The sequence below is a fragment of the Stegostoma tigrinum genome, chromosome 6 (assembly GCF_030684315.1).
Source record: "Stegostoma tigrinum isolate sSteTig4 chromosome 6, sSteTig4.hap1, whole genome shotgun sequence".
In the NCBI taxonomy this organism is placed as follows: Eukaryota; Metazoa; Chordata; class Chondrichthyes; order Orectolobiformes; family Stegostomatidae; genus Stegostoma; species Stegostoma tigrinum.
This window is the reverse complement of record NC_081359.1, coordinates 72,788,554-72,809,898: the sequence shown is the minus strand read 5'-3', so window position 1 is coordinate 72,809,898 and position 21,345 is coordinate 72,788,554. Positions and strand designations below refer to the sequence as shown.

At 43.8% G+C, this 21,345-nt stretch overlaps 2 protein-coding genes across 6 annotated transcripts in view; one reads left to right on the top strand and one right to left on the bottom strand.

Moving 5' to 3' along the window:
• The window catches only part of ift88 (intraflagellar transport 88 homolog), a 309,288-nt gene that overhangs the window by 283,039 nt on the left and 4,904 nt on the right, over positions 1-21,345 (bottom strand). Inside the window, exon 1 of one of the 2 annotated variants that reach the window (XM_059646664.1) lies at positions 18,258-18,334. The exons of the other annotated variant lie outside the window; for it this stretch is intronic. The gene's annotated coding sequence lies outside the window, so the exon portion shown is untranslated. Of the gene's footprint in view, positions 1-18,257; positions 18,335-21,345 lie in introns of those variants that run through there. 2 annotated transcript variants of the gene reach the window in all.
• Positions 981-11,040, top strand: gjb8 (gap junction protein beta 8). 4 transcript variants are annotated; one of them, XM_048532531.2, is made up of 4 exons: positions 981-1,102; positions 3,868-3,985; positions 4,834-4,900; positions 9,721-11,040. In XM_048532531.2, the coding sequence occupies exon 4, from the start codon at positions 9,740-9,742 to the stop codon at positions 10,526-10,528; it is 789 nt and encodes a 262-aa protein (XP_048388488.2). In that variant the 5' UTR covers positions 981-1,102; positions 3,868-3,985; positions 4,834-4,900; positions 9,721-9,739; the 3' UTR covers positions 10,529-11,040. The 4 variants fall into 4 exon arrangements, with proteins under 4 accessions (XP_048388488.2, XP_048388486.2, XP_048388484.2 ...); XM_048532529.2 differs by lacking the exons at positions 981-1,102; positions 3,868-3,985; positions 4,834-4,900 and adding an exon at positions 8,124-8,265; XM_048532527.2 differs by lacking the exons at positions 981-1,102; positions 3,868-3,985; positions 4,834-4,900 and adding an exon at positions 8,252-8,346.

Sequence of the window (21,345 nt, the reverse complement as noted above, 5' to 3'; positions counted from 1 at the left end):
AGAATTCTCTTCAATAGCTTCCCAACCATCGATGTGAGACCCACCGGTCCACGGTTTCCTGGATTAGCCCTATTTCCCTTCTTGAATAGAGGAACAACATTAGCTACTCACCAGTCCTCCAGGGCCTTGCCAGTGGCTAACGAGGATACAACATCATGATCAAGGCCCCAGAAATCTCCTCTCTTGTCTGACTCAATAAGCTGGGGTAGATACTATCAGGTCCTGGGAATTTATCCACCTTAATGCTCTTCAAGATACCCAATAAGGATACCACTTCATTCTTGAACTCAAAGTCATATTAGCACGCTCCACACAAATGTCACTATCCTCTACATTCTTCTCCAGGGTGAATACTGGCGCAAAGTATTCATTAAGGATCTCACTCACATCCTCTGCCTCCAAGCACAAGTTACCTCCTTTATTCTTGATTGGCCCCACCTTTTCCCTAGTTATCCTCTTGTACTATCCTCTATCCTCACTTTGCACTTACTTAGAGGCCGTCTGTCTCTGTGGCTTGCCTTGCCTTTTAATGCCAAGGGAGCGAGTCACACTTGGAGCATTAAACAGCCAAAAGAGTTGGGGACAGAGAGGCGAAAGGGTGGGGTTCAAAGGTCATTGGGAATTCAGGAACAACAACATAAAATGAAACAAAGGATTTGGAATCATCCTGCGTCAGAGGTGGAGCTTTCAAGCCACTTATGAGGAGACAAATTTGAAACTTTGTCATGTCAGATTAATCTAATCAGACACTAACTTTAGAAGTCACACCTGGGTTTAGCACTTCTGAATCATATTTAGTTTATGGCCCTGAAGACAACCTGAAGATAGCATTGAAGGACACAGCAAATACAAATTTGTTATGAAGAACAGAAACTTCCAGCATCTGCTACATGGTGTCTTGAGTGAGATGCAGTAAGTGAGGACCATACCTTGGGAAGCAGAGGAGAATAACCAGACTCTGCATCTACAGGCCTCACTGTAAGACCCTACAGCTCTGAGGGACACAGGGCAGATACAAACCGAGAATGCATCACTCTATCGTCACTAAAGTGTATCATCTGCTGAAGGTGGAATGGGGCCCTCTAAATCATTGGCCATCAAGGTAACAGCTGTCTTCAATTTTTATGCCACTGACTTGTTTTGGGGAGCAACTGGGGAATTTTCCAAATCTCACTCCACCAATGCATCCAGAATGCCACTGATACCATTTTTTCCAGATTGCCCCTGTTTATAACCCTCCACTATGACAATATGAGTCAAGCAGTCTGGGCAACGGGATTCACCACCATAACTGATTTGACCCAGGTAAATGGCACTATAATCTGCACACATGTTGCTTTGAGGGTGCCCAGTTCATCATCAGAAAAGGCCTCCACTCTATCAATCATCCAATTATCTGTAACCATAGGTACCAGATTCTAGAGTTCCACACCCCAGATATCCTGGGAGCTGTCATGACTCTTACATAAAAGAGAACACATAAGTTCCTGCCTCATAAAAATTCTCCAAGCAATTGAGAGACTTTGGTTACCCCATCCAAATATAACTGATTATAAAGCCCTCAGGCTGGTGTAGAGCCAGGGTGTGATACTGCTAATGTTCCATCAGCTTCCTTAAGATGAGGTTTCAATTCCTGAACATTCAGGCAATGCCTTGCTGATAGTGTATGCTGCATCATTGTGTCATGCTGTGTCCTTCACTACTGAAACTGGAAAGGTAAGGCGTCCTAAATGCAAAGGAAATGGGGGATCAACAGCGAACTCTGGGGATATGGATGAGGAAGAGAAACAGGATGTTAACTGTAAGGGATATTCAAGAAAACATGACAGAACAATGCATTGTTGAGCGCAAAAAACCAAACAATACCTAATTGAAACCTACTTCCTGCTTACTTTATATTAAGTTAATGAGAATCGAGCCAACGCATGGCAATGACACACACCTCTCACACGGTTTTATGTTAAATACACATGACAATAAATGTTTCAAAAATTCATGTAGACTAATCAATTGTCCTGGAATGCCTACACAGCCTGTAAGACAGCATTTAACCTGAGATATGTCACACTTTGTGCGGATTTCTTGGAAGTCCAATGCACCATGAGGGAGAGTAGGCATGTAACCTACCCATTGTACATCATCTAACTTTGAATGGCAGTGTACTCCTTTGATACAAAAAATGAACATTTGCCTCCAGGGTTGTGTGAAATTGTTGTAGATTACTGTCATTCACAATGTGTAAGTCTGGATGATTTGTGCAGGTCAGGCCCTACCACAAACCGTGTGCATTGCTTTCAGCCTCGGTATTATCCACCTTAAAATACAATGTCTTGGCTGCAGTCATCAACATCACAGCTGAACGATCCATCATGTCTGATGTGACCTGGAGTAGGGGAGTTGTTTATTCAAGAGCACTGAGTAATCGTAGAGTCAAAGAATCATACAGCACAGAAACAGACCTTTCAGCCCAACTCAATCATGTTGATCAGGTTTCCTAAACTGAACTAAATCCCATTTGGCCATGTTTGGCCAATTTCCCTCAAAATCTTTCCTATCCATGTACCTGTCCAAACATCTTTTAAATGTTGTGATTGTATTCGCCTCTACCATTTCCTCTGGCAGCTCATTCCATACATGCACTATCCTCTGTGTGAAACAGTTGTCCCTCAGGTTCCTTCTAAATCTCATTCCTCTGACCTTAAAAAAGATCTTCTAGTTTTGGACTCCTCTACCATGGGGAAAAGACCTTGGCTATTCACCTTATCTATAACCCTCATGATTTTATAAACCTCTGTAAGGTCACCCCTCAACCTCCTACACTCCGAGGACAAACATGCCAGTCTGTCCAGCTTCTCCTTGAACTCAAACCATCCAGTCTCAGTAATATCTTTATAAATCATTTTTGCACCCTTTACAGTTACAATTTAATAACATCCTTCCTGTTGCAGGGTGACCAGAATTGCACACAGTTCTCCAAATGTGGCCTTACTAATGTTTGGTACAGCCGTAACATGACGTTCCAAATCCTGTACTCAGTGCTCTGACCGATGAAGGCAAGCATGCCAAATGCCTTCTTCACCACCCTGAATACCTGTGATGCTACTTTCACAGAACTATGCTTCTGCACCCCTAGGTCTCTTTCTTCGACAACACTCTCCTGAGCCCTACCATTAACTGTGCAAATCCTGCCCTGATGTGATTTACCAAAACGCAGCACTTTGCATTTATCCTAATTAAACTCCATCTGCTATTTCTCAGCCCACTGGCCCATTTGATCAATATCCCATTTTACTCTTAGATAACCTTGCTTATTATCCACTATACCCACTAATTTTGGTGTCATCCACAAACTTAATAACCATGCCTCCTATATTCTTATCCAAATCATTTATATAATGATGAACAACAATGGACCCAGCACCGATTCTTGCGGCACACCACTAGTCACAAGCCTCCAGTCTGAACAACACCCCTCTACCACCACCCTCCAACTCCTACTTTCAAGCCAATTTTGTATCCAATTAGCTAGATTTCCCTGGATCCCATGTGATCAAACCATACAAACCAGTTGACCATGCAGAACCTTGTCAAAGACCTTACTAAAGTCCATGTAGACAACCCTTGGCCATAACAAATTCTTTCATCCTTGGGATATCTGAAGAGCTGCTCATCTCCCAGATGAGTGTAACTTACCCAGTTCTAACAGTGACAAAAACATTACAGTACACATTTTAAGAGTGCAGACACATGTATACATTTACAAACAAGCAAGAAACTTTATAATGATTTGTAATATACAACAATGTGCCACCTATCTGCCCTAAGGTTGATTTTTCATTCTTTGTCTCTCTTTATGTCTGAGTACAGTCCCAGTGCCAAAAGCTGGAATGGAGACAGCCTGTCTTGTAAATGGCCTGTTACAAACACAGAGAATGCTGGGAGAACCCCAATGGATCCTGCAGCATTTATAGAGAGACAAGCTAAGGTAATGTTCCAAGTCTTGTGTCACTGTTCTTTGGAACTGGGCCTATTGGTCGGGAAGACTTGACCAGTATTTGGAGCTGAAGCAATCAGGCCTGCTGACAGTATCCTGCTCAGATGCAGGCTCACCCTTCTCAGCTTGGAATTCTGCTGGTTTTGGCATCACAGATGAGATGGAGGTGGAAGGGCTGATCCTGTGTGAGCCTCCTCCTTCTCCATCTGGCTACCTACTGGCACTACCATTTCTATCTGAGATAAAGGGGCACATGGAGCAAGATTGAGACCCTTCACCTTCCTCTCACCTTGCCACTGATAATGATAGAGTGATAGAGCACAGGTCCCTGCACTCAGAAACTCAGCAGGTCTGGCAGCATGTGTGAACATTTGAAGTCAGATCATAACTGAAGGGGGCTTGAAAGTTATGCTTAAGCAGTTGACAAAGGGGAGGAGGAGTAAGTGGAACAGATGATGATGGTGCCCATAGCCAAAGATAAAAAGAGTGATAATAGTGGAGGTAAAGGAGATAAACAGATATAAAACATGCACATTGTACCTGAGAGATAGTAAGAACTGCCAATGCTGGAGTCAGAGATAACACAGCGTGCAGCTGGAGGAATACAGCAGACCAGGCAGCATCAGAGGAGCAGGAAAGCTGATGTTTTGGGTCGGGACCCTCATGAAGAACGGTCCTGACCCAAAACACCAGCTTTCCTGCTCCTATTATACCTTCTCTCTTTGTCTTTTGCTCTGGGCACCCTCACCATCTGTTGCACTCACTCTTCCCTCTCTGTCAACAGTTCTGAAGAACAGTCAGACTGAACTTCAAACATGACTGTGTTTCTCTCTCTACAGATGTCGACAGCCTGTTTATGGAGGCTGCCAGATGCATATGTACAAGAGCCAGCACTGTACTGAAAATGTGAGTGAACTCCATCCAGATGTGAACTGTCTCGGATATGCCTGCCTGTTTTTCCTGTGCCTGTTTGTGTATTTTGATAAAGTCTTTAATGTTCAACGCTATGGGATCATCTCCTATCTGAGGCTGAGCCAGTGCCTGGTTCTGGTGGTTCTCTAAGTGCCAGCAGCCTTGGGCATTTCTTCCTCAGCCAGCTGTGGATATGTGTCAGTCGTGTGCTCACTGAAGTGTGTTCCTGAGTCTAATCTAGATAGAGAAGCGAATGAGGTGAAAGTCTGTGAGATGGTGGAAGGTGCAGATGAAAGTCTCGAAAATGCTTCCTCCTCAGAAGTGGAGGTGGAGTAGAGGGACTCCAGTAGGTTCCGGTCAGAAGCTCATTGGATGATGCTCGCATTTGCACAAGAGAAGGGAATTAACACTAAGATGGAGAAAGAGTAGTTAGAGGTTAAGAATGAATTAGTGTTGTTGATAATGTGAGAGCAGTGCAGCACAGCACAATGATGTTTACTCGTCAGATGGAAGCCCAAGACAAACGTTCCATTTCTGACAGGTGTTCACTTGTACATCCTCCAACCTGGTCTACTGTATCTGCTGTTCCTGACGTGGCCAAGCGTAGACTCGGGGACCATTTTGTACAACATCTGCGCTCTGTAGACAACAAATGACAACACCTTCTAGTCACTAACCATTTTAACTCCCCCTCTCAGTCCCTTGGTGACATGGCATCCTGGGCGTCCTCCAGCATCACAATGATACCACACGCAAACTGGAGGAACAACACCTCATATTCTAGCCTGACAGACTGAACATAGAATTCACCAGTTTTGCTCTTATCCCCGCCTCCTGGACCCAACACTACCTGTCCATCCTCTTCCCCATCTATCTGACCCACTCTTCCCACTGACCAAATCCCACTACCTCACCTACATCCACCTATTGCCTTCCCACCTACCTTCCACCAGCCCCATCCCTCCTCCCTTCCCACTCCTTAGTCCTGATGAAGGGTGCAGGCCCCCTCCTGCTCCACTGATGCTACCTGACCTGCAGTTTTCCTCCAGCTCCGCACTGTATTGACAATGTTGCCTATTGTGTTTTCTGGCTCCTTACATGAGAGGTCATGCTATTTCTGGCTAAATCAAACACATTTCCCTTATATGGCGTGAGGAGCCCAAAGTCCCACCCACCCCCTTCCCCTGCCTCCCACCCATTGGTCTTTGCCCTCATGGCCTAGTTGTGAGATATATTTTCCTTCAATTAGACAAAAAGTGGGAAGGAGCATGGTGGAAGAGGATAGCACAGCCATTAGTGGCAATGCAGGGGACAGAAAAAAATGATGAAGTACCCCAGGCAGTGGATAGGAACCACAGAGGGATGGAAGGACTTTGGGGGAATGAAGTCAGTGAATGCTATTGAGTGTAGTACTGAGTTGTAGTCCATGAGCCTTGGTGCAGTGGCAGGTTTGAGTGAGTGATCGCCCTACAAGTATGACGTGGTACAAGGAAGTTTATAGCACTTATCCTTGCAGAACACAGACAGTTACTGACCACCTTCCTGTCATGTTGTGCATTGCATTTCAACTGAGGCGCTGCAGTCCAGGCTGGCTAAGTCTGATGGCCTAGCCTCCTTTACCAGACAGCAACAAAAACTCACTGTCAGCCTCACCACCATCCGGTCACCAGCACCTCCAGACCTCTGTCTGCAAGTTGAAGGGCTAACTTCCCTTTCTGTGCACGACCACGTGTGAATGACAGTTCCCAGTGGTGAATGCCCAGCAGCAGTGAGTACATCCATCTGCCCTGCTGTGTGATTTCATGAGATAGGTGCTGAAGTGTCTGGTTGCTCAGTTAAAGAGATAAAGTGTGGAAGATTATGTGAGAAAAGTGCTCATGGGCCACGGAGGACTGAGTACCACAAATCTCACTTGAAAAACACTTTGCCAAGAAATGGGAAAATTCAGCCCATATTCTTAAAATCAGAGACAGGCCACTCAGGCAGAAGTTCAAAAAATCTTTCATCCAAAGAGTGGCAGAAATTTGGAACATCTCCGAGAAAAACAAAAGATGCTGGCTCACTCAATGATTTTTAATCTGAACCCAATATGGTTTTATTAGCTGAGGTTGTAAGGAATATGAAGCCAGTTGACTTTAATAGACTTAGGATACTGATCAGCGTCATTATGTTAAATGGTGGAATCAATTTGAGAGGCTAAATGGCTACATGGTGTAGTCAGGGTGAGAGTGTGTGGAGGACTTTCTTGTTAGTCTTACTAAAACTATAATGCATCATTTCTAGAAAGGAGGATGCAAAATTATTTTGGTTGTTTATCTCATTTCTGCTGCACCCTTTCAATATATTCGTTCATGGAATTTAGAGATGTGGAAATTATAGCCCACCCCACATGTAGGCCAGCCTGGGTAGGAGTGACAGACCTCCTTTCCTAAAAGGCATTAGTGAATCAGAGGGGTTTTTACAATTAACAATAGTTACATGGTCACCATTAGGTTAACTTGCAATTTCAGATTTTTTTTTCCATCATCTACTGTGCGGGATTCAAACCCATGTCCCCAGAACATTAACCTGGCATTCTGGTTAACTAATCCAGTGACATCACCACAATGCTAATGACTTCCCAAATTTTAAGTCTCCTTGAAAAGTGGCAGTTGGGTTTATTGACCTACTTGAAACCTTCTTCAACTGTTAGGAGTAATTTAAATTATTAGAGTCAGACAGCAAAAATACAGATCCTTTGGTCCAACTTAACTATGCTGACCAAGTTTCCCAAACTAAACAAGTCCCATTTACCAGTCATAATGGGAACTGCAGATGCTGGAGAATCCAAGATAACAAAGTGTGGAGCTGGATGAACACAGCATGCCAAGCAGCATCTCAAGAGCACAAAAGCTGACGTTTCAGGCCTAGACCCTTCATCAGAGAGCCCCATTCAGCTGCAACTTTTATTGAGCCATATTCCTTTAAACCTTTCCTATTCATGTACCTATCCAAATACCATTGAGGTAGGTGGGACTTGAGCCAGCATTATATGACTCAGAGGTGGGGATACTATCACTGTGTCACAATTCCCCTTTGAGTGTATTTTAAATACTAACGTTAGAATGTAATTATTGATTTGTTCTGTTTTTCTGCTGCTTTAATTAGGCATGGTAATTTTGACCAATTGTTGATTAGCTTATGGGAGCCAATAGGACACTTACTCTTGCCCTGTTGTGTTCCTCAAAATAATCAGAGCTCTTCCATGGAGCAGTCTCTCATTTCCTTGATCAGCAAATTCTTCTCAATGCGTGAAGTGTCTCGGGCTGCTCTATAAAAGCGCCTGTGCGCTCTCTCCTTGGTACTATCGCGTTATTCAGGTGAGTGCCCACAGAAGAGGAAGGTGGGAAGGAGAGGTGGGACTGTCCCGGGGAAGCGGGTGGCGAGGCAGAAGCACTAATGTAAGTTGACATCCGAGATTTACTTCGCAAGTTCGGAAATTTGATGGAGAATAAGTAAGATGTTTCTCTGAAAACGTTTAGTGACTGTCCATCTAGGATAAGGCGCGCAAAGTGCATTGTGTGTGTCGAGTTGGAATGAACCAGCTTTAGAAACGACTTTGACTTGAAATATTCGTTAAAACCAACTTCTTCCCCTTTTCTTGTTTCTTCCTTTTTTAAAAAGGAACTTAAGTTTCGATTTGGCAATTACTTGGTAGGGGCTCAGTCATCAAATCAGAACCATTTGTTTTAAACAGCGGGAGAAAATGAGACTTCGCAATTTATGTAGAGGATAGACTGGTTCCTGTATTTTCCACTTCGGTTTTAGTCAACTGAAACAAATCTGAACAACAGAATTCTTCTTTTCAACATTTAACAAACTTGCCCAACTATGGGCTTCTCGCGGACTTGTTTATCCTGAAGGTTAGTAATAACGGGCAACACCTACTAAGTAAGTAGGCTTGGATACGTTGCTGCAGGTCGCTAGTTGACTTTCTATGAAGTGCGCCAGATTGGCTCATTAACTGGAAGGAGTTTAGATCCCAAACTGATTAGAGGTTAATTCTAAATAGGGAATAATAAAATGTTGGCGGTTTGCTTAACTCGATTAGCAAAGGCACTTGAAGTGTATCAATCTTTAATCAAATCACTTGACTGAGGTCAAGATTCAATCTTGGCCCTCGAGTTGAGGGGTGTGCAAATAGTGTTATTTTTGAACAATAGATCTGTCTAAACTTCTGCTAAACCACTAGACTTTGACCGAATGCGCTGTGTTCTACCTGTCACGTGTCTTATGTGGTATGTGATCAAATGTTTCGGACAAATGTTGAATGGGTACGGGTGGGGTGGGGGGGGGGGGGGGGAACGCTCTCCCTTTCTCCCCCACCCACCCAAGACTTCAAGGGACCTCCTTTTGAAACGGGTCCTGGTCCGCAATTGGCCACGAAAAGCTGGATTTAAAGTGAAAATAATGCAATTAAACACTAGTTTCAGAAGTCTGCGAATGTTCCTTGCCTGAAATTCACATCAGCCTCTGTTCCAAAATTCCTTTTTTTTAGAAGGAATGTGTGGATGGATAGTCATCCCCCGCCGACAGTAGGGTCCTCCCCGGTGTTTTCCTTCCTCCCGCCCCAAGATGAGGCAGACTGAGGTTTTCACCCTCAGAAATAAAGCCGCTTCCTCGCGGGACCCCTTTGAGAAGGAATGATTTGTGGGACCTGTACATGCCTTCTCTTTCCCCTTTTTCTTTATTCTTTTCTCTTCCTTCCCCCCCCCCCCAAATGACTCCCTAATACCGTTATGATTGAATAACTTTTGAACCGCCTTCCTCCTCAGGTCTGACTGAGTTCGAGAGATGAACTGGGGACAACTGCACCTGATCCTGGGAGGCGTCAACAGACACTCCACTAGCATCGGGAAAATCTGGCTGTCTGTGATCTTCGTTTTCAGAATCATGATTCTGGTGGTAGCGGCCGAGAGTGTCTGGGGAGACGAGCAGTCCGATTTTGTCTGCAATACTCTGCAGCCCGGCTGCAAGAACGTGTGCTATGATCAGTTTTTCCCTATGTCTCACATCCGACTCTGGTGTCTGCAAGTGATCTTTATCTCCACCCCTGCCCTCCTGGTGTCGCTGCACGTTGCCTATAAACAGCACGAAGAGAAGAAATGCATGGAGAAACGGCAGGGCTTCCTGAAGCAGGAGGAAGTGGATGCCCTGAGGAAGCAGAAAATGCGGATTGTTGGTGCTTTCTGGTGGACCTATGTCACCAGCATCATCTTTCGCATCCTGTTCGAGACGGTTTTCACTTACATGCTGTACTTCCTCTACGGTGGCTTTCAGATGGCCCGGCTGGTGAAGTGTAGCGCCTCCCCCTGTCCCAATACCGTGGACTGCTTCATTTCTAGACCCACCGAGAAGACTGTGTTCATCATCTTCATGACGGTGGTGTCCGGGGTCTGCGGCCTCCTGAATGTGGCCGAGCTGTTCTATTTGTTGGTGAAAGCTTGTGTGAGGCAGTCCCGCCGCACGCACCACCCCCACCACGTCTCCAGGAGCAGAGAGCACCAACAAAACGAAATGAACGAACTCCTGTCCGTTGACGCCAAACACAAGATGGCCATGGAGCTGAACAAAACATCCTGAGTGGGCAGCTCTGTTTTTGCACCGTGACTTCTCAAACATTGTATCGTGGTAAACTGTGACCGATGTTTTCCAGTTGAACGTTTTCCCCTTTCTATCAATTTTCAGCCGACACTTTTTTTAAAAGAGCAGGAAGTTTAGCCCAAACGCACAATTTGCACTAATTAGCCACACTTCGTGATTGTTGCGCTCCCGAAGCTGTCAGCTATTAATTCACCCTAAGTAGTGAACAGTGAAACCAGCTGCAGTTCAATTGGATTCTTCCCCCCCCCCCCCTCAGTGGCTATCACTGCCAGTGGATTAACTCTACCAAATGCACCTCCACAACTGTTACAGTAGTTAACTGTTGCCACTTAGCGTTGTGTCCGTGAAGTGTTTAATATTGTATCAAACGCGCTGCCCAGTGTCAATATTTGTTACGAAGAATTTTTTGCCTGTGAGCACCGGGTGGCGCGCGCTGCTACGAATTCGCAGCTTTCTGTACTTTTTTAAAGCAATAAAATCGTTTAATAGTATTGCATGTCGTCGGTGAGGATATTTCTAACCCTAAATAAATCACTTGCAGTTGTGTCTCTGAAGTAATCAACCTTCAGAACATTCTTTCTGAAAGCTGAACGGCGAAGGCTGGAAAAGCTCATCGGGTCTGGCAGCATCTGTGGAGAGAAGCAGTTAACGTGAACTGATTTTTTTTTTTGGAAATCTCCACAGATGCTGTCAGCCCTGGTGAGCTTTTCCAGCTACTTCTTTGCTTTTTGCATGGTCTCTTGATGACTTCATTCTCAAACAAATTCGGACTTGTACTCCTGAGATGCTGCTTGGCCTGCTGTGTTCATCCAGCCTCACATTTTATTATCTTGGAATCTCCAGCATCTGCAGTTCCCATTATCTCTTGTACTCCTCACTGCCCTGATTACCTCACTGTGCTTAGTTGGTCGTTGGATCCCTGTTGACCAAGGATGGCAACTTCTTAATTGCAGTAGAAATAACTGACGTTTGCTTGCTTTTTTCTTTCCAGAAAGATTAGCTGCCTCATCACGTATGGCCCAGGAAGTTTTGGTATCTAGGGTTTCTTCTTTCATTCTAATGAATGAGAAACCCACTAAACTACAGTCTTGGTGCTCCTGGAGTTCCAGGATTGACTTATTTTTAACTAACTTACTCACTCCCTTTTTCTCCACACCCCCTTCCCTCCAACAGCTGAAGGAAGTGTATGGGAACACCACTCTAGCTTGGAATCAATCAGCCCCTAGGGCCAGACTTGTATAACTTGCACTTGAGGCCCATGCTTTAAAAGCAAACTATTTCCCACCTGTATAATTCCTCTAGCTAAAAGCTTTCTGAAGCTGTCTTGTGTTTGTGTCCTGTCCATAGTGTGAATACAAATTGGGAAAACCTGTTTCAACCTTTATTGGGGGGGAAAATACACAACCAGACAGGGATGCAAAGGTTTTGTGGGGATTAGATACCATTAAAATAACTGCCATTACCCTTTTCCCAGAAGGCTGTTGGTAAGTACTGCACTTAACAGGAGCTCAGAATGCCTTCCAGGATGTTGTTGGAACTAGAGCCGGAGAATTCTAAGATCAAGAGCCCAAGTTACTTGAGCTGCTACTAATTACAGTAACATAGTACTGTTTCTGGTGGACAGTTACTAGCATTATTGAATATGTAATGCTTTTTGAACAAAGCAAGTGAAGTAATTAAAAATGACTAAGCAGCCCCAATGCAAATTAGACTGCTGTAGGCTAACCTGAATGCAACTCTAGGCAAAAGCAGAGGGCAAGCTTCATAAATTCCTGGTGACTTTAAAAGTTAAACTCAGATCCCAGAGTCTATGTCCATTAACTTGTTCCTACTAGAATAAGTTTTTTTTTCTTTAAAAGAAAAAGCTGAAGATGTTGTTCAAGTGTAGCAGCTATATAATCTAGGTTTTTAATGAGGTGGTGTTTAAAGGCCTCTTAAAGCCCATGCCTTATCAGAACACAATTTGTCTACATGGTCATCAAGGCATTGAAATTCAGCGCCTGAACTAGGGTACCTCTTATTCCTGAAGCCAAACTCTCATCTTGTTAAGATGAATGCAACCTTTCTTGCATCTATAGCATAATTCTTCGGTTTTTTTTTGTGTACATGCACCCCCAGGCCCCTCTGCTCCTTCCTGCACTTTTTTAAAGTTTTACCCCTGTTTTGTCTTTCCCACTGCAATTACTCTCTGCATTTAACTTTTTTAAACCTGCTACCTCTATCAATGACCTTTTGAGGTTTTGGCACTATGCTTCTCACTTTGGTAGAATTTGGAGCACTTATTAAAAATCTAAACTTGCACCCTGTAACAAATTTAAATTTCCCTTTTAACAAAATGCAATTGTCAGTACAAACTAGTTTCATGAGGCTTAGTGCTCGTGGATTACTATCTAGCTTTGAAAGCAATATTTTTGCTCTAGTGTTCTCCAGTGAGTTCGAAGAAGCAGTATTCGGGATGTTTGTTTCTTGGACTCCAGTGACATGGTACTGATGTCTGAAAGAAGCTCATTGAGCTATCTTATTGCCAGTTTCCCCAACCTGTGACTGGTGATGGTGCAGGCTGCCATCTTCTGGTCAGTAGGTGAAAGTACACCCCATGTGTCTTAAGCGAACAACAGCAAATGCATGCTAACAAAGTGAAGCTGGATGAACACAGCAAGTCAAGCAGCATATCAGGATCTGAGATGCTGCTTGGCCTGCTATGTTCAACCACTTTGTTATGTTGGATTCTCCAGCATCTGCAGTTCCCATTATCTGAGTTGCAAATGCATAATGTTCTGATCTCATTCTGCCCAGCAACCTTCATGCTATTGGTCTGTCACTGTATTTAAAAGTGGAAGAAATTGATTTCAATTTCTGAATAAACATACAGGTTTTTGTGGTTGAGTATAAATTCCCCCTTTTTGTGTGAAGTGGGGGGCTGCAGTGGCATAGCAATATCACTGGACTAGTAATCCTGAACTCCAAGCTGCTAGTCTGGAAACATAGGTTTGAATCCCATCAAGGCATGGTAAAACTTTAATCCTAGAGTTTAAAACTTAATGGTTACCTTTTTTTCACATCCAGGAAACCCCATCTTGGCCATTAGTCCTTTAAACATTTAAGACGTTAGTCTCTAGGACAGCATCTGCAATCATTACCCAATCCAACCTAAATATGGTTCTAGGCCACTTCAATCTGTTCAAAGGCAAGTAGGCAAGTAATGTCTGGGAATAAAATAAAATGCCAGCCTGGTCAGCAATTTCCCAAATGCCTCATACAGTCTTTCTAACTTAATACTCCTAGATTTACATTGTTATTAACAGAGGTTATAATTCTATTGATGGCAGTATTGGACCATTCTGATCCAAATGAAACCTGGCCTGGTGGCCCTCAGCAAGTTACTGAGGCATTCATGACTGGTGTTCTTTGCAAGATTTTTTTAAATATGAAGAACAGACAAGACAGCTGTCAACCAGTTTACTGAAGTTTCAGTTCATATACACAGGTTCAACTCTAATGTTGTCTGGACTGCTTCTAATGCCTGTGTCCACCTCCTTGGTTAAGGGGACCCCCAACTGAGTATTACAAATGTAATTCAAGGCCTTGTGTAGTTTGTTTGTTTTTCTTTTAGTAAGACCTTGCTACTCAAATGCAATTCCATTTGGCCTTTATTTCAATATTCATTTTAATATTCCATTCATCTTCCCTAATACCTGAATTTGTGTATTAGCTTTACAACCATCCTGGATGAGGTCTCCTGATTTCTGCATCTCCATTTTTTAAATAGCATTCATTGCATTCTTACTGCCAAATATATCTCCTTTTTTACCTCACTTAATGTACCAAATATTCATCTAATTACCAAATAGTCTATCCCATCTCTTTTAAACTTGGCTAGAGTACTCACGTTCCTCATTAAAGTTATTTAATGCATTGGAAAAATGTTGATCCTAGCATGCATTCCACAGGTACTCCCCTAGCTATAGGTTGCTATCCTGAAAATGCTCCCTATCTTAGCTCTAATCAACAATCTTCTATTGATGCTAACATAACTTTTGTTCTGAATTTTCAGTCACTAATTAGCTTAACATGGTGCCTTATCAAACACTACCTGTAAATCCAAATATTTTACTTGCATTTTCTTTTCCTTTATATCCATACTGTTCTTGCAGCAGTAAGAAACAGGAATAAATGAGCTCCGCTTCATTCTCCTTCTCCCCTTGATCATACTGATTCTGCTTGCTCATGTAGGTTTCGACATGTTCTGCTATTTCATCTTTTTAATAGTAAACCAAAAGTCTAAGCTCTTTCCCTCTTTACTAAAATAAAGGGGTTGTGTAGTTGGTTTATAATTATTTGGGACATTTTCCAAATTGAAGGACTTTTTAAACTCTACTGCCAAAGCATCCATTAACCTGGTAGCTAATTCCTTTCATAGCCTAGGGTGCATCCAGTCATGTCTGGAAACTTTTCAAACAAAAACGAAACTGCTGGAAAAGCTCCACAGATCTGGTAAGATCTGGTAGCATCTGTGAAAATCAGTTAATGTTTCTGGTCTGGTGACCCTCAGAATGGAGGCTTATTGGTCCTTCAGGTCCACTTAGCTTCCCTAACATTTCCTCTAATAGTTATTGCATTTCCTTTCCCTTTTTGCTCCTTGACAAGTTAGCAATTTTGGAGTGCTATTAGTATCTGCTGATGGAAAGTACTTATGCAATTCTTCTGCCACTTCCTGGATCCCAATTATTTCCTCTTCGCCTTGTTCTCTGAAGGGCCTATCTGAACTTTTTTTTTAAAAACCTACGTTTACTGGCATTTTACTTCCCTTTTTGTTTTTTTTTCCCTTTTTTGGGATCAAAACTTCACTAATCTGCTGGCTTTTTGTTTTGTTTGTTCGTTCTTTCTTTCAATATCAATCCTATTCTTAACTAACTTGGTTACTCTTGACCAGTTCATCACTCTTGACCAGTTCATCCCTTCCTAGAACTTTTCTCGCTGGGATGCCTTGAGCCTTTTTAAATATACCATTGTTTATCCCATCAATGCTGCTAAACTTTTCTCCAGCTACCTCTACCTTCATTACTTTTTATAATGGAACCAAATGCTCTAGAAACTTGAGATTTTTTTTATTTAACTTGTATTTTATACAGTGAGTGACTTGATCAGGGTAGTCATTATGTGCAGTTATGTTTTTACATAACTCAGTGAGCAGATGGCTAGGGTACTTCTCACAAGGTTATTGAGGCTGATCTTATAGAACAGAATTCCTACAGTACTTCTGTATCTTGATCAATGAACATCAAGTTTGTAACTGGATAGCAGTTGGAGAGCCTACCTCCCTTTGTTGCTTGAAGGGGACTTTTTGGATTTTCCATTTTGTTTTTGGGTGGTTACATTTTTGACCAGAGGGATGAAGTTAATTAAGAGATAACACTAGCATCTGCAGTTCTTGTAAGAAACAATGCAGTGTGGAGTTAAAGGAACACAGCAGACTAGGCAACATCATAGGAGCAGGAAAGCTGACATTTCAGGTCGGAACCCTTATTCAGGAAATGGGAAGCGGGGGGAGGGAGCTGGGAAAATGAAAGACAGAAGAGAGATTAGGTGAATGCAGGTGGGCTCGGTCAGTGGGATGGGTGGTGTGGATAGGTGGGAGGAGTGGGAATGATAAGGACAGTTGGACATGGATGAGGCTGAGAGTGGGGAGATTTTAAAACTGGTGAATGCTTGTGGGCTTATGAATCATAATGCGAGGTGTCCTCTGTGTACTCTTCCAGTTTGTGTGTGGTGTCATTGGGGTGATAGAGGAGGCTAGGAGGGGCATGCCTTCCCTGGGAGTGGGAAGGGAAATTAAAATGGTTGGTGACGTAAGGTGGTGTTGTTATCACATACTGAGTGCAGGTGCTCCACAAAACAGACTCCAGGTCTATTAAGGAGTAATTAAAATAAATCCTTGCAGTTGTTGATTTAAATATGGCAAGCATACCATCCACATATCAGAAATATGTGGGGTAGTTGGTTAGTGGTCATACAATTAAGGATATGATTCTAACAGAATCCAATGAAGATCTTAGCAAGGGCCAGGCCTAGAGGGGATTTCATGGTAACATCTATCTCAGAATTCCTCCAGACTAGATAAAGGCCATTTGGCCCAAGAGCTTCCTGCCCTATCCCTGGAACCCAATGTTTACCATAGTTAACCCACCTACCCAGCTATCCCTCTACTCCATGGGGCAATTTAACACAGCCACTCTACCTGACCTGCATACCTTTGGACTGTGGGAGGAAACTGGTGCAGCCAGAAGAAGAATGTGACCCAGTGCTGAGATGCAGTAGTGCTAACCACTGAGCCACCCATCTATTATGACAAAAAAATGGTATATTGCCTTTGGGGCCACTGCAAGCTTTCCGCGGATACAGTATAAAATTACTTTCACCCCTGTGACTTTAGAGCAGTCTGAAATTATTTTGTCAGTGGGAGCACTCCTGAAGTGTGTGTTTGTGCCTTCCGAGGATAGATTCTCAGTGCTGGAGTCATATATGGCAGCTGACGCTGGTGGGGCTCCTTTACACTGGAGCTGAAAAATGACACAATGCCTGCCAGAGGTCAACATAGGTAACAATCAAAAGACAGTTGAGGCTGCTCAAGCTGCGTTCCAGAGGGGTGTTGCAATATGACCAGGGAGAGTCTCCTGGATCAGAATTGGCTGCTGCACTTCACATAACCTAATGAAGAGGATGGGTGAGGTCTCGCACCCAGAGGACCTGGATGTGATTCCAGCCTCTCGATAGTGCAAAGGAGACGGGACGGCAACATTGGCAAGCCAGCAGCACATGTGCTTTGGAGGCTAGTGATACTGAATTTTCAGCTGCTTCTTTAAAGTAAAGCTTGAAGCCCCTGAGATGTCTGTTTCGTACCACCAAAAGACCAACTTGCCCCTACAAGACAATCACTTAGACTTAACAGCATCTGTTGCTCAGCCTCCCTCAGCCCCATGCCGCAGACATGGGTCTGACCAGACTTCACTGTCAAACTGATAAACAAGCACATGAGAGTCCAAGAATTCACATTTCCAACAAAGGATACAGAAACAAATGTATCAAGGCAACTTAATGATACACACAATAACATTTAAAATTTAAATATCTGTGTCACCCCAGTGCTGCTAGGTGCTCGGTCTAATGCTTCCAAGTGCTCTGATCAAGTGTAGCCCTGCTAACTGCAGTTAAGGTGCAGACTGTGATAGCCATAGCCTAAGCTGATTTTGACTGCTGTCCAGCTGGTTGCTGAGATCTAGAGGACTTCTGCACTGATGCAATTGGATCCTCCGTAGCTGATGCCATGGGATGCAGTCGGGTCACCGGCAGAGGTGCTGAAAATACCTGTACGTTCCTGGGGAGCCCCAGGTTATGGCCAGCTGCTACTTCTCCCTACCTACTGGAGGGGCAGTGATGCCTGAAGGAGAGTACAGGCACATTGAACCCCTCTTGCCTGTCCTCTGTCATGTACAACTCGAGGCCAAAGTGGAAGTCTACACACATATCTGGCAGCCACTGAATTATTAGCTGAACCAGGAATTCCTTCACCAACCTATCTATGTACTCAGACACCTGAGAAAGTACATTCAAGGCAGTAATCGATTCTCTCAGAGTACAGATATCTGAATGGAAGAACACAAAGAACTGAAGCCCTTCTGCTCAATACTCACATCCATTGTCTACTTACTTTCCACCAAGCTTGAAGTCTCCTGATCACACCATCACCCAAATCACCCAGCTTTCTCTCACCACCTCAGTGACTATCAGGGTTCATATATCCACTGTCTTCAACCTTTCACAGGAGTTTTGAACACTTTTCTCCTGCAAGGAAAAGGATAGAGTGATTCTGCATAATCTGATCAATTGCTGTTCAGTTGGCATCTCTTAGTCACATGCTGGGAGCTTCTAACCACTTGCAAGGGACCTGGAGGATGCTGGCACCAAGAGAGATACATGTCATGTGCATGAATGAGGAATTTGCTACTAGATCATTTAAATCTTCCACCTGCCTACCTTATCCCTTCATGCATTGAGACCCATTGCAATTTGCCCATGAAAAAGCTGCAACACTCTTCTCATTCTTCATAGGTGCACTGCTGGGTGTGGTTCCAGATTTCATGGCTCTTAACAACTGCTGTTCTCTCCATCCATTCTTCAAAGAAAGTCCAGTTTAGAGGATTTCCACCATGGCTGCTGTACACAAAAATCGAAATTGCTGGAGAAACTGAGAAGGGTCATTGGACTTGAACATTAACTCTTCTTTCTATCAATGGATGTTGCCAGACCTACTCAGTTTCTCTGTTTTTGTTTCAGATTTCCAGGTACATCTATTGTTACCAAAACATCCTAAACTCATGCCACAAACACAGTAGGGCGTCACGGTGGCTCAGTGGTTAGCAATGCTGCCCCACAGCACCAGGGACCCAGGTTTGATTCCAGCCTCGGGTAACCATCTGTGTGGAGTTTGCACATTCTCCCTGTGTCTGTGTGGGTTTCCTCTGGGTGCTCTGGTTTCCTCCCACAGTCCAAAGATGTGCAGGTTAGGTGGATTGGCCATGCTAAATTGCCCGTAGTATTCAGAGGCGTGTGGGTTATAGGGAGATAGGACTGGGTGGGATGCTCCACGGGGCAGTGTGGACTTGTTGGGCCGAAGGGCCTGTTTCAGCACAGTAGGGAATCTAATCTAGTCTTTCAAAAACAACATTGTTGAAGTGTCAGCATGCTAAGCTATCCCTTTTTATCCTCCGTGATCTCTCTGAGCGCTTTAATACAGTCGATCATATGGTTATCCTCTGACACTATTCTTTGTTCAGCTCCTTGATCATCTTTGATTGCTTTGATTTCTACCTATCCTGATCAGACCATCTTTATCACCACCAGACACATATTCTCCTCCCTTCCTTCTCAGCCTTTCACAGGGATTGTTCCCTCCCAGACACCTTGGTCCATTCATCCTCAACTCCCAATATCTCTCCACACTGCCACGGCACCCCCCATGCAATAGCAGAAAGTGTAATAACTGCCCGCTTACTTCCTCCCTCCTCACTATCCAAGGCCCCAGACACATCATCCAGGTGAAGCAGTGACTGACCTGCACATACAGTCATAGAGTAATACAGCATGGAAACAGACCCTTTGGTCTAACCAGTCCATGCCGAACATAATCCCAAACAAAACAAGTCCCACCTGCCTGCTCCTCGCCCATGTCCCTCCAAACCTTTCCTATTCACATATCCATCCAAATGTCTTTTAAACATTGTGATTGAACCCACATCCACCATTTCATCAGAAAGTTCATTCCACATGCAAACCACCTTCTGGGTAAAAGATTTGCCTGTTATGTCTTTTTTTTTAAATCTCTCTCCTCTCACCTTAAAAATGTCTTCAAATTCCCCATTTTAGGGAAAAGACAACATCCATCAACTCTATCTATACCTCTCATTATTCTTAACCTTCTATCAAGTCACCTCTTAACTTCCTACGCTCCAGTGAAAAAAGTCCCAGCCTATCCAGCCTTTCCTTATAAGTTAAACTTCCACACCTGGCAACATCCCGGTAAATCTCTTCTGAACCCTCTCCAGCTTGATAACATTCTTCCTATAACTGAGTGACCAGCACTGTACACAACATTCCAGAAGAGGTCTCACCAATGTCCTGTACAACCTCAACACGACTTCCCCACTCCTGTACTCAAAGGACTGAGTAATGAAGGCAAGCGTGACAAACACCTTTTTAACCATCCTGTCTGTATGTGATGCAAACTTTAAGGAAGTATGTAACTGCTCCCCTAGGTCCCTCAGTTCTACAAACTTTACCCAAGACCCTACCATTAATTGTGTAAGCCCCCCCCTTGTTTGTTGTACCTAAATGCAATACCTCACATTAATCCAGATTCACTTCACTCAATGTAGTCTATTCTATTCACTGTTCACACTGTGGTCTCTATACAGGGAGATGAAGGGGAGATGGGATGACTGCTTTACAGAGCACCTACATTCTGTCCACAAAAATGACCCTGAGCTTCCAGTTGCCCGCCATTTCAACACACCACTATGCTCCCTGGCCAAAACCTCTGTCTCTGGCTTGTTACAGTGCTCCAGCAATGCTCAGTGCAAACTAGAAGAGCATCTCATATTCCATTTGGGAACCCTGCAGACTTCTGCAGTCAAAATATTGAGTTCAACACTTTTAGGACTTGAACATCTTCTCCCTTACTCAGGCCCCCAGACACCAGTTCTTATCATCACATGGGCTGCCATCAGACACAACCCATTGTTAGCCACTAATGGTCCACATTAGCAACTATTGATTCTCCCAGTCTGACCTTTACACATTCCTTTGTCCGCCCGTATGTTTTCTCTCTCTCTCTCTCTCTTTCTCTCTCTCTCTCTCTCTCCAGGCTCCATCTATCCTTTACCTCTTCACCCCTCACCATTCCTCACTCCCCACCATCTCCAGCATATATACCAACCCTTTCCCAGGCACAGTCAGTTCTGAAGAGGCTCTTTGAACCTGAAACATTAACTCTGTTTCTTTTCATAAAATGGCATAGAATCCCTACAGGCCATTCAGCCCAGCAGATTTGCTCTGCTATCCCGAAGAACATTCCACCCAGAGCCATCCCCAACCCTTTCCCTGCAATCCTGCATTTCCCATGTCTAAACCACCTAATTTACATGCCCCTGGACTCATGGGAAATTTGGCAAATCCAACTAACCTGCACATCTTTGGACTGTGAGAGGAAACCAGAGCACCCAGAGGAGACCCATGCAGAA

Bases quoted from the DNA above. Each gene is read 5' to 3' on its own strand.
- gjb8 (XM_048532531.2), top strand. From the start codon at position 9,740: ATGAACTGGGGACAACTGCACCTGATCCTGGGAGGCGTCAACAGACAC.